Source organism: Bactrocera oleae, chromosome 5, assembly GCF_042242935.1.
Source record: "Bactrocera oleae isolate idBacOlea1 chromosome 5, idBacOlea1, whole genome shotgun sequence".
Classification (NCBI taxonomy): Eukaryota; Metazoa; Arthropoda; class Insecta; order Diptera; family Tephritidae; genus Bactrocera; species Bactrocera oleae.
Genome location: NC_091539.1, coordinates 26,224,417 through 26,237,835, shown reverse-complemented (window position 1 = coordinate 26,237,835; position 13,419 = coordinate 26,224,417). Strand labels below are relative to the sequence as shown.

At 37.9% G+C, this 13,419-nt stretch overlaps 1 protein-coding gene across 3 annotated transcripts in view; it reads right to left on the bottom strand.

Annotated features, from left to right (window-relative positions):
- Positions 1-400: 400 nt before the first annotated feature.
- LOC118680364 (uncharacterized) overlaps positions 401-13,419 on the bottom strand; it is a 66,281-nt gene continuing 53,262 nt past the window's right edge. The window contains exon 2 of one of the 3 annotated variants that reach the window (XM_070110664.1): positions 401-1,337. In XM_070110664.1, coding sequence (XP_069966765.1) covers positions 711-1,331 — 621 coding nt within the window. In that variant the 5' untranslated portion in view covers positions 1,332-1,337 and the 3' untranslated portion in view covers positions 401-710. Of the gene's footprint in view, positions 2,016-6,155; positions 7,100-13,419 lie in introns of those variants that run through there. The other 2 variants (XM_070110663.1, XR_011396741.1) reach the window with 2 other exon arrangements.

Sequence of the window (13,419 nt, the reverse complement as noted above, 5' to 3'; positions counted from 1 at the left end):
TCGTTGCAATAAAAGGATAGGAAGGTGGAAAAAATCTTTCTCCTGAACAATTCGTAGCGAGAATACTCAAAAACATACTTAGATAGATGGATTACTCGAAGATTTTAAGAATGCAATACTTTGCCTATGTCTTATGCGAAATGTGCTTGTTCCTTGTTTGGCAGGTAATTTTTGAGTTGACAGTTTGGTAATACATTCATTTCCTAATGTCTCTTCTAGGGTTGGCTTTAGTATATCATCCCACGATTTCAGGGTTAAGAGGGGTATGGTGGGAAAGAGGAGATTCCCCTATTATTTGTGTTATTGTGAATATCACGAAAAGTGTGTAAAAAAGAAAATGCTTATTTAAAGCTGGATTAAGGTATGCGCCACCTTGTTTAGCACTCACCTTTTTATCTTTTATTCACTAACAAATTGTTTTGTTTTATGTTTTTTAAAGAAGTTCACAGTTTATTTTCGCAAAAAATTAATATAATTATTTTAAGTAATTAACAGGTTGTGACGGTTGATATTGGAGGTAGCGATTGGTACGATTACGTTGCGCAAGAGCGCCTGGTGGTCGCTCGTCGTCCCCTTTTTACCTCCTTTGGTGTGGTGTGTAGTGTGTCTTCATGTGTGGTGTGATCGTGATGATAGGGTTGGTGTGGAATGTGTGTGGGATGCTATGTTGAATTACTCATTTAACCATCCCGGCCCACCTAGGCAAATATTTAGCGTAGCAAATTCTGCAGTTGTTGCAACGTTGCTACAACACTGCTGAGGCCAGTGGGGCGGCGGGATGATGGTTTGGGCCGTCGGCGCCGTGCAGGTGTTTCGTTCCTTACATTCCTTGGACGATACTGTGGAGCGGCAGCTGGGCGTTGATGTTGTATCGGGTGGCTGGGCGGCGGTCGCCTGACAGCGCCGCGACTACGTGGTGCGGGTGGTCGCCGAACATCGCGCCTGGATTTGCGGTGAAGGAACGTATGGTGTAGCCTTCCACACAATTGACATGAACACTCCGAGTCACACTCTTGCGTCGTATGGGTGAGACTCAGGCAATTGAGGCAGTGTCCATGCGCCTGGGCTACCCGCTGACGTTGACTGGGTTGCATGGATTTGAAGATGCTACAGTGCTGTAGCCGGTGTGAGCGGCTACACAGCGGACATCGGGTGCGGTGCGGCTCCGGTGGCACCAATGGCGACGCTGGCGGTGGTTGTGCTGTGTTCCGCGCGACAGCTGTGATAGTTGTTGCAGCGGTGGCTCGAGGCGCTGGAATCGGCCCAGTGCGTGGCACGTTGATAGCCGATCGAACGGTTGGCGTTGGATTTGTCGGCATTTCCACGTCCATATTAATCTGTATGAAAAGATTAGATTTAGTATATGTTTGTGGCATATAATTGAATATGGGCAATTGTGCCACGTGATGTGGCACGCGTGGGTCGGCATATTGATCGACCATTTCTGTTTGGTTTGGAATTGTTGTTAACGTTTTTTATTTTTATTTATTTGCGGGTTTATTGATTCGATTTATTTGAATTTAATACCATTTTAGTTTCGGTAGTACGGTCGGGGGGCAGGAAGCATAGTTTTACGATCGGTCTGGTTAGCGTTCCCGATTGCGTGCGGAGATCTACTATTCGGATATGACCGTCGGACCCGGAATGAAGCTTTTCTATGCGGCCAAGCCGCCATTCTGTGGGAGGGAGACAATCATCATGGATTGGGACGGAATCTCCAAGCTTTGGCGCTTTTTCTGGAGTTTTCCAGCGGTACCTCTTGTGGAGGTCCTTTAAATATTCTTCTTTCCATCGACGGCTAAAGTCATGATGGAGAATTTTGATTCTTTCCCATCGATTTAATAAGGATAGCGACTCCACGCCTGGCTCAGGTATGGCCAGAATGGGTGTTCCTTTGAGAAAATGCCCTGGAGTTAGGGCTGTCAAATCTGAGGGATCTTGCGAGAGTGTCGTTAGTGGCCGTGAATTGAGAACGGCTTCGATACGGATTAGTAATGTTGTAAATTCTTCGTAATTGAATTTGTAATTTCCAGCTCCTTTTTTGAAGTGGGATTTGAAGCTTTTTACAGCTGATTCCCATAAACCACCCATATGAGGAGCGCTTGGGGGGATGAATTGCCAATTAATGCCTTGGGGCGCGTACTTTTGTACAATCTCAGGTGAGACTTGTTTGATAAAGTCTACGAATTGTTTTTCGGTGGCTCTTTGAGCACCGGTAAATGTTTTACCATTATCGCTCATGATCTTCGATGGAAAGCCGCGTCGACCGACGAAGCGAGCAAATGCCGCAAGGAAAGCCTCCTTTGTCAGATTAGTACAAAGCTCAAGGTGTACTGCTTTTGTCGTAAAACAGACAAAAACAGCCACATAGCCTTTCATCAGAGTGGGAGACCTTAACATGGACGCCTTTATTCGAAAAGGCCCAGCAAAATCGACACCTGTGATGGAGAAAGGCAGAGCAAAGTTGCAGCGTTCCGGGCGATGTGCTGCCATAATCTGTGTTCGCATCTTTTGCTTGTTCGTGGTACATCTAACCATAATTCTTGTATTAGGATTTTTGCTTGTATCATAATTGGCGAAAGCCATCCTGCGGGGTCGAACAGTTTTGCCACAGAGGATAAAATTTGGCGTTTTGTTATGGCGGATAATGCTGATATTGACTCTGTAGTGTATGAAAACTGGTCAGATACATAATTGTTTCGATCGGTAATATTAATTTTTTTGAATTTCTCGCAAGATTTGAGCTTATGCCCCCCTGTACACAGTTCGCAAGACGTTTGTTTGTACTGTTCGGATGTGAACGTTTGATTTCTGAAGAAGCTTCTATTTAAATTGTTGTTGCTACTGGCTTGTGGCCTGTGGAAGCTTCTATTTAGGTCGTGTTGAACAGTTTTCGTTCTGACCATTTTTTTATCTACCCTTTCTGCGATTTCGTACTGGGTAGTTAGGAAATCTTTCATTTGTTGCCACGTGGGGCATTTTCTTCGTGATGAGAGCGATTGCTCCCATAGAAGTAATGATTTTTCTGGTAATGCGGCAGTGCATATGTTTACCAGTATAGGGTCCCAGCTGTCTGTGGGAATATTTTGTGACGATAAAACCGACAAACAATTTGAAACAGAGGATTGAAGTTTGATAAATTCTTCACTTGTTTCCTTTTGAATTTGTGGCAAGTTCATTAATATCGATATTTGTTTATCGACCAATATTATTTCGTTTTCGAATCTTGATTTAAGAGCTTCCCAAGCCATATTGAAATTATCGTCATTTAGTGCGAACTGTTTTACTATGACGCGTGCTTGACCTTTTGTTTTGTATCGGAGGTGATACAATTTTTGCGCACTTGTTAATTTTGGGTGGTTTATGTAAACGGCTGTAAACATGTCCCGGAAGGACGGCCATTGTTCATAACCACCATGAAAGATTTCTGTATCACATGTGGGCACCTTGAGATGGATGCCTGAAATTGCCTCTTGGCATTGGATTTGTGGCAGCTCTACTCTTGGCTGTGGAGTAGGTGCAATTGCTTTGATTAATTTTAATTGGTCAGAAATTATTGCTTTTGTTTCTTCGAACTGCTCTAAGCAGTTTTCGTATTTGGCGTAAGCCGAAGATGTGAAATTTTCCGGTAGATCTGAGTCGTCAGATTCTACGATTGCGTCATATGCAGCTTGGAGACGTGTCCAAGAATTGTCAAGATTGTCTTTTTTAATTTCTAATACCGATTCAGAATTGTCCTGAATCGGCGAAGATGAAAATCGAGTGCAGTATCGTATTAGACTGTCACTCTCTGCAATGAATTTGGTATATGAAATATCTTTTATCTTTTTTTGTTTTGTAGCACCTTGCTTTGAGCGTGTAGCTTCTGCAGGTGTAAATGGACTCTTTTCGTCCGAAATCATTTTTGGTACTTTTAGATGTTGAGTTGATTTAGATTCCTTAGAATCTGCGTTCATTTAAAAGATGAAAAAAATTAAAAATTTTTTTTTTGTTTTTGTTAAGATATATTTTATATATTTTTTCTCTCAGTATACACTGATGATATTAGATAAATAAAGAGATTATCTTTTAGATAAATAGGATTTTGTTTTTTTTGTTGTATCCGGACTTCGCCAATAACAAACGCGTTTTTCGTTTTTCTTAGTCTCGGGTTTTATTTAGTTCCGTTTTTTTTTTTCTCTCTTTGTATTTTATAATTTAATGTTACGTACTCGTTTGTATGTATGTTAATTGTGTATATTACCGCTTTTAAAAATCAGGTTATTAACCTTTGTATATAAGCGTGTACGTTATGTGCGTATTTATGTGCATATGTAATATGCTTAAACGTTTTGTTTGCAATCCTGCTTGCTTGTGTTTTAACAAGAACAAGGGGTATTGCCAGAAAAGTGCCGATATGGACTTTGAATATATTATATGTACTACTGTGTGTGTACTAGTTATGCGCTATTCCCACCAAGTATAACTTTGTCTTTGCTTTTTCGTTTGTTAAACCGATTGTAATAAATTTTAATTCTGTCTAAAAAATTAATAATTCCTACTTATGTACCTCAACGCTTAGTGTTCGGAAATTTTGTTATTATTACGTTTAAGTCTTTTATTATTAGCAATAATTTTAACTAAAATAATTTTAAATATTGTACCCAATGTGTGTAGGGTATACAGACATAGGCAAATTTTAAGCCGTGTGTTTGTATGTATATGCTTGTTAGGTTGGCTATAGGAATGACGCGGGAAAAGAAAATAAATAATGTGCAGGTACGCACTTTTGAGTTCGTATCGTTCGTGTATATATTATATGGATGTAAAAAATTATTCGCTTCGTAACTTTGTTAGTTACGTATATATAAGCGTATATAAAATGTAATATAGTATGTAGATTTGTATGTACTTGGCAAGTAACCGTGCAGATATGTATGTATGTTTTTCTTCCTTTTTTTTTCGTTTGAATTTTATTTATTTTTCCAATTTGCCTTGCTTACTTATTTTGCGCAATCCTGCTTATGATTTATTAAACATAAGGGGTATTGCCGGAAAAAGTGGTCAAGTAAGTACTTGAAAAAAATTTTTTTAGTGTTTATTAAATTTGTGTTTGGATACAAACAAATATATATATATATATATATATACATATATATGAATATATAAAACATATTTATTTAAAAGAAACCAAAGCCTATACATGCTTACCTTTGTGTATCCAAACACAAATTTAATAAACACAAAAAAAATTTTTTTCAAGTACTTACTTGACCACTTATATATATATATATATATGGATGTATATAATGCACCAAACTGTATTCGGTTTTCTCGAAATTATCCGTACGTTAAAACAGTTTGACCGTAACCGCTATATTTAAAAATAACCCGATTTTATTAATTTCAACATACATAAATGCTAATAAATTATAAATAAGTAAAAGGAATCGATACGACTCACTTTGTACCGCCTCAAGGGTATTTGGGGTTTTATATGTTGGTATACGTGTGCCAATGCAGAAAAATCCTTTCCTCCTCTCTGCTGTCCGAGCTTGCTTTTGTTGTCCTTTGTCCCGTAGGTATGTTCCTTAGGTTGTTGTATAAAACTTTTGTGTTTTATTTTTGATTTCGCGCCCGGTTACTATTTAATTTTGTTGGTATGTATTATAAGTATATTATGTTTAGTAATCGCGCCCGTTTAATTTGTGTTATTGTACAGGTTTCGCGCCCGTGTTTTATATGTTTTATGTTTGTTCACTGAAAGTATGTGAAAGGTTTGTTGCACTTTTTTATGTATTTGATTTTTACGGCACTGTATATGTATATTATTGTCTTCGGTACTTTTTTTTATTTATGTATATTCACTTGTACTGCACTTGCTTGTTTCACTGTACACTGTTTTTTTTTTGATTTAGGTATATGTATTGTATGTAAGTATTTGATCTCCGCACTTTATTTTATTTAATTATTTATTATTATTTTTTTTTTTCCTAATAGTGCCTTTCCGTAAGGCTCGAAGAACCATGGATTGAGTTATGCGCCACCTTGTTTAGCACTCACCTTTTTATCTTATATTCACTAACAAATTGTTTTGTTTTATGTTTTTTAAAGAAGTTCACAATTTATTTTCGCAAAAAATTAATATAATTATTTTAAATAATTAACAGGTTGTGACGGTTGATAGTGGAGGCAGCGATTGGTACGATTACGTTGCGCAAGAGCGCCTGGTGGTCGTTCGTCGTCCCCTTTTTACCTCCTTTGGTGTGGTGTGTAGTGTGTCTTCATGTGTGGTGTGATCGTGATAATAGGGTTGGTGTGGAATGTGTGTGGGATGCTATGTTGAATTACTCATTTAACCAAAAGCAAATAGGAAAATAATTGATATAAAAAATATATATAGAAATTATGAAGTGAAGTGTTAGTGTATAATATGTGCATAATATAAAAGAAAAATTAACTATTAATCGAGAAGTTGCAAGATAAAATTGGTAAAAGTTTTTACTAAAAGTATAAGTATCTCGAAAAATATAAGTTTCCGGCGGCTATATTCATATATATTTTTGATCTGGAGAATCTCTATCCAACCAAACCCTTTTTTACCCTGAAATCGTGAGATAACACGACGAAACTCTAACTAGAATTGTGTTTGCTGCATAGTCTGGCAGCCCTACTGTAATAGATCTTTAACAACACATCGCTTCAAGAACATTCTGGTATCTACGAATTCGCTAACTAGTTGTTTCTCGCAATTTGTCGTCGATTCGATTTTGTTCTATTATCTGTGTTCGTCACAATATGTAAAAAAAATTTCGTAGAGATTGTGTTAAGAACTTTTATGTCCTGCCAAGTGTATGCTGCAAGTATCTAAAATTCGGAAATAGTTGAAAAAGTGTGTGGAGTACAAAATACAAAATAAAATTTCTCCGTTCTTCGAAGAACGTTCGATAAAATTTGAGAGCAAAAGCTCGTTCTAACTTTATACATTTTCTTGAATTTTTTACATCCGTAACTTCGTTTCCTCATTAAAACTTCCTTTCGTTCAAATCTGTATCTTGCAATAATAAGGATTTGATTGCACTTCTTCGATATCGAGTGCTGCGAAATTGTCCAATTCCGGCTAGAAAAAAATTGTTTTAACAACTTTAAATAATTTATTCCTAATTAAATTTTAAGCAGCATGCTCAAAGAAAAATTATTAACATTTGCATCAAAATACTAACTCACAACTTATCATTTGTATTCATACAAATTTTGTTGAGCTTGTCATAAAATTAGGTATTTGTGTGATTTCTTTCAGTAAATTTTTTTTTTTTAATATTCTGCTTTTCATTTACGATATTTTGCACTGGTAAATTTTTTTCGAAAGCAACTCAGAGTTAACGGAAAAAACTAATTTCAGAGCCTTAGTAAATTGTTTAAAAAAATGCCTGATTCAAAATAAAAATTTACATTTTCTTTTAATGGCTTAAAACTATAGAAATTTTTGAGACTACTTCATTGAAAAAAGTGTAAGCTCGATATGGCGCAAAGTTTCACACGGGTTTCTTACAATAATACAAGTCTTTTCCGGTCAAAATTTCTCTCAGATTATATTAAGAATTATTTTCCACGTCTTAGTTGGATGAGGAATGGATGACATATATTCGAAACAACTAACTTCTCAACCTTTCTCGGTTCTTCGCTGCCACAAAACCGCAACAAATTCTCAGTCGCTAGTCGGTAGCACTTGGGGATAAGACTAAGATAGAATTGAGTTTAATTGAAGTTTGCACCGCGCCCAAAGGTCTATTGTGCCCTCTCCTCGATCACATAAGTATATACACAAAGGCCCAGCATTTTGATGAATTCCAGGTACTTGCTGGGCGCTATTGAGGTGATGTGATCTCTATCCACATAAATGGATCGAAGCTTTGAGCATGCATTTACAAGTGCAATCTAGAATCAGGTACTCAAGAGAATCTGGTCTCATGTCGCAAAACCGGCAGTTTGCACAAGAAGCCATGCCCATGTTGGGCAAGTGTTTCTTGAGCATGCAGTGCCCAGTATAGAGTGCGACTACTAGACGGAATTTGCTTCGGAATTTCTCCGTGCGGAAAAGCTTCGTTATGATGTGGTCCTCACCGCAATGCAGGGTTCTGGTCATCATCCTAGAAGCCGCAGCAGATCGGGCGAGTTCGTCGGCCAGCTCGTTGCTTTTATGCCGCGGCACTCAGGACGTGTACACGGTTGCAGACCAAGAGGCTGTTCAACCTACCTATGCACTCCTCCACTAATAGCGATTTAATGTCAGAGGCTGAAATCGCTTTTAGCGCCGCTTGACAGTCGCTGAGTATGGCAATACGCTGGTTGCGTTGGAGATTAATTTTTGCACACTGGATTACAGTAAAGACTTTTGCATAAAAAATGCTCGGAAAACATCCCATGGGTAAGCAAAGCTTGGTGTGAGGCCCTGCAATACCTGTTCCAATATCCTCCAACGTCTTCGAGCCGTCAGTATACCACTGAATTCTGCTGCCATTTAACCCGACCGTATTGCAGAGAGTATTCTCAAATTTGCCATTATGACATCGTCGTCGACGTACCCTTGACACCGAATCCCATTGTTTGTAGGCAACTCAAGGAGCTCATCTACTATGAGGATCCGTAGAAGCGGAGACAGTACCCCGCCCTGTGGTCAACCTCTCATAGTACCAAGACGAAATTTGCTCTCCCCACAGTGGTTTCGGCCATCCTAGTACGCAATACAGCCTCTATTCATCTGCGTACTGGAGCTGCCATATTCTTTTTCTTCAGTGCGCTAATCACATTTCCGTGGGATGCATTGTTCAAAGCACCCTCGATGTCTAGGTAGGAACATAGCACCACCTCACCATTTTCCAGCGTAATCTGAACTTTAGACGTATCAGCCCAACAAGATATGGAAATTCAGCTGGCCTTCCTTGTTACAGAACTGCTGGAAAGATACCAGGAGTAGGAAGCAAGTGGCCATTTGATTAATAAATTCCTTGCAGCTGTCCAATCCGTGCGATCTGGCTTATGTGCGACCACTGGTGGAATTTAGCCATCACGTCAAGTCTCCAAAAACTGCGCAATCAAGAGTGCCATTGTCCTTTCCTCGGCGCTAGTAGTATAGTTCCCATCAAATCTATTTATGGCTAACTGACAGCACAGTCTTGCCTCTAGACAGAGCCTGTGCAGCCTGGCTGCCTTAGGTACTGAGGCGACGTTGTCACAGAATTTCCTGAAACTTTTGATCTTAGCAGATCTTATTTCTTATCTTATATTCAGCTCACTCTCTAAATATGGATCTAAAGTATCCCACAAAAATCTCAGCTCGTGTTTCTAGGGAAACGAGTCGGCGGAAGATCCCTGACCTGTACTTTCAATGCGAACCATACGATCCTGTGATCTGACATCAAGGATCTCTTTTCTAGTGCTGGTGACGAAGGTGGGTTCGCAACCCGCATTCTCAATGCTTAAATTGCCACTTATATTCAAAAAGAGACTCACCTCTCGGGTTGCAGTCCGTCTTTCACTAGAGAGATCCCAGATTACATTGATTATGCTTGTATTAAAGCCCCTCCTCTCTTCTGTAAATTCACGGTTCCGAAATTGATAGAGTGTCCAGGTTATCTGAGTGAAACCTACTCGCGATAACAGCCAAGGCTGCAGTCGCGTGGTGTAGGTTCACCTGAATGGACCTATGAAGGATAAATCCTCGTCATCTTTGTCGCAATCCATCAGCTCTTCTTTCAACCCTCTTCGTGCAAAGAACTGGGCTTTTCGTGTCTTCGAGTTTCGGATCGGTCTCCGCTAGCCAGGTTGCTCTCCTTTCGTCCTTACAGTTGACTAACAGCAGAACTGACTAAAAGTATAAACATGCAATGAGGCGGGGTACTCACACCCCCTGTAGATCTCATCCATGATGATTTCCTCTTCTGTGTGCGCACGCCCTCGGTCCCGTCTCTTAAAACATTTTGTTGGCAATTTACAAGATAAAAAGCCGGTCGGTCATCGTAAGGTTCCAATTAAGGAACACAACGAACTCGTCTTCAGGCATCTGCTTGCAGCTTCTTTTAATATCAAGAGAACATTTTTTTATTACGTTAACGACATTCACAGTGAAGCTATTATCACTTCCACTGACTCCCTCCCAATGAATAACTTCCTTGAAGAACAGCCATCACCCATTGCAGAAGAAAAGCTCGAGTTGCTTCGCGAATTAGGAGTGACCATCGTAACTTCGTTACATATACAGCAGTAGGTTAAACTCCTACTTATCCAGTATCGACGCGAGAGAAGCCACTGACACCCGTATTTGCTATTGCGTCATAGCTGTATTTGTTTTTTTAGACTTATAAGTAAAACAAAAACTCATAACAAGTAGTGACAAGTACAACAAATGCACATGATAAGTAGCCAGTGTACCTATGTATGTTGGTATTTGATCTTTAGAGTTTCAGCGTTGTTTATTGAAAACTGTTAACATTTTGTTGTGTTTTATGTATGCTGTACACATTTTAAAATTGTTTTATTCGTTTTAAAATATTTTTAGCACACATATCGATCAAATATTTTTTGTTAAAATTACAGACAATTTATAGTAAGTTATGTTTGAATAAAACCATTCACACACATATTTATATACATATATGTACATATAAGCCTAACTTTAGAGAAAAAATTCAGGTTTATATAAACAAAGACATACATGTTACTATATAAGACCAACTATTTAAGCCTAATATTTAACAAATAAATCTGTTTATTGCTATTTAATAATTTTTTTTAATCCCCTTTGTTTACAGCATATATCCATATACAACAACAACTTCCACAACCTCATGGTTACTTGTGTATTTTTCTTACATACATATGTATACAAAACGATCGTACAAAGAACAACAAAGTAGTAAATATGCTCAATATTTTCAGATCTGCTACAATCGGATTACGTCATATACTCAGAGAGACTTTTCTGTGTTGTTGCTTAGCATAAGTGAAAATGAGAGCATGCTTATGTGTTAAATATAAACAAATACACATTAAGCTAAGTATGTCGGCGTTCATGCGAGTACTCTCTTTATTTAATTCTGCTAAATGATATAAAATATTTAAATTAAATACTTTTGAGTATGTTATTTTTATCCTTATTCAAAATATTTCTATTGTACTATGCATATTGCATAAAAAAAATAGATAGCAAAATTCAAATTTCAGAAAATATCGTAGATATTCATTTGAAACCGAGCGCTATTTCAACCATAATAATTATTTTAAAAATGATAAGAATAGCTGATTTGCGTAGCAGTGAACTATATTCACCCATATAATATATACAGTTCTAAAACAATCTACTTTTCGTAATAAATAGAACTCAAAAAGATGCATACATAAAATCAGGTACACAAATCAGGCTCATGAATATTAATTACATTAACAATATAAATTAAAATGTTCAACTTGATTTAAACAAAAACGAAAATAAATATATAAAATTCAGGTACAATTCAATTGTATTCATGAACAAATATAAGTGAAAACAATCTACATGTAGTAATTTTAACAAAAACAAAAATAATAGAATAAAAAATTATGTCCAATTCAGGAACAACAATAACAATAAGCAAAACAATGTAAAAATTAATAATAAATATTTACAAAATATTCTAAATCACCCACAGCGATGTACTTATTAAATGTAAATTTAATGTTTAGGAATCTTAATAATCGAAAAATATTTGAATATGTAATAAAAACATTCTTAAAGTTATAAATTGTAAAACATAACACGGCAACACACTGTAGGAGTTTTGAGTCGTTTGGATGTTTTAGTAGTAGAATATTAGTTGACAGCCCGTACCAAGTGTGACTTTAGTAGTAGAATTTTTGAGGCAACCCGTACCTATTATTATTGGATTAGTGAAGATCTTAGAATTGGTTATTTGTAGATTTATACAATGGCCCACTCTCAGCTGCTCGTATTACCGTCTCGCTCTTCTAATTTCTTTTAACACACTTAACACCCACTTTAAAAGAAATTTCTGAAGTTTTATCCCGAGGAATCTTTGCTCATCAACGGCGTTAAGGGATTGCTGTTTACGTAGCAGCGAAAACGTCAGAAACTAGTAAATGGACGGAGCAACAAAAATCATCGATAACCTGATCGACGAATAATAACACCAATCATCCAATCGCTTAGCGATGCTACCCCAACTGCACAATATATGACCGATAAAACTATACGATCAGCTGATAACTTGATCGCAGTGAATCTGTCGGAAACCCAAAGTAATGCTTAAGACAACCCCATCATAAAGGTATCGCCGCTCCAAATTCTCACAGGACATGGCTGTTTTAAAGCATATTTGAAATGATTTAAACACGAGATTGATGACATATGCGGCGTTTCCATTTTCGATGGCTATACAATTGAGAATGTAGAGCATACGTCGTTCCACTGTCCCTTGAAACACTTGAAAACTTAGTAGACTAAATGATTGAATTCAAGAATAAGATAATAATTATGCCGCCCTAGGCCTATGCTTCACGGGCCTAGGCTTAAATCAATCACTGGGCTCATGTTGCTACGTTTCCCTGCTACAACCGTTTCTACTATAGTTTAATTAGCATGTTGTTACGATTTGCGATACTACCGACAACGAGTAGCCGACAAGGATTTCAACGGTTCTTAGATACTCAACTATGCATCATGACTTCTAGTCTGATCAAAACCCAAAAATTCTAAGTTTAGACGAATTAGGACCTCCTTACCGCAAGGTGGTATCCTCTATTACTTGTTTTTTAATTACTATATTTTGACATTCCCCCAACCATCAGATGAAATATCCACCAGCTCATACGCTGATGATTACACGATATTGACGCCGGGCCATGGAATGGATGACGTACTAACAACTAACTTTTCAACCTTTCTCGGTTCTTCTCTGCCACAAAACCGCAACAAATTCTCAGTCGCTAGTCGGTAGCACTTGGGGATAAGACTAAGATAGAATTGAGTTTAATTGAAGTTTGCACCGCGACCATGGGTCTATTGTGCCCTCTCCTCTATCACATAAGTATATACACAAAGGCCCAGCACTCTGATGAATTCCAAGTACTTGCTGGGAGCTATTGAGGTGATGTGATCTCTATCCACATAAATGGATCGAAGAGCTTTGAGCATGCGTTTACAAGTGCAATCCAGAATTAAGTGCTCACGACTGCCGGTTGCACAAGCAGCCATGCCCACGTTGGACAAGTGTTTCTTGAGCAGGCAGTGCCCAGTATAGAGTGCGAATAGTAGACGGAATTTGCCTCGGGGGAGGTTAATCATGTCTATAAACCTTGCTGTCTGTACCTCGCAATAGCAGCTTTGCATGGTGCATACCTATTTCTTGCCGCTAGTAAATTTATTTTGCCACTCTTCTCTCCATG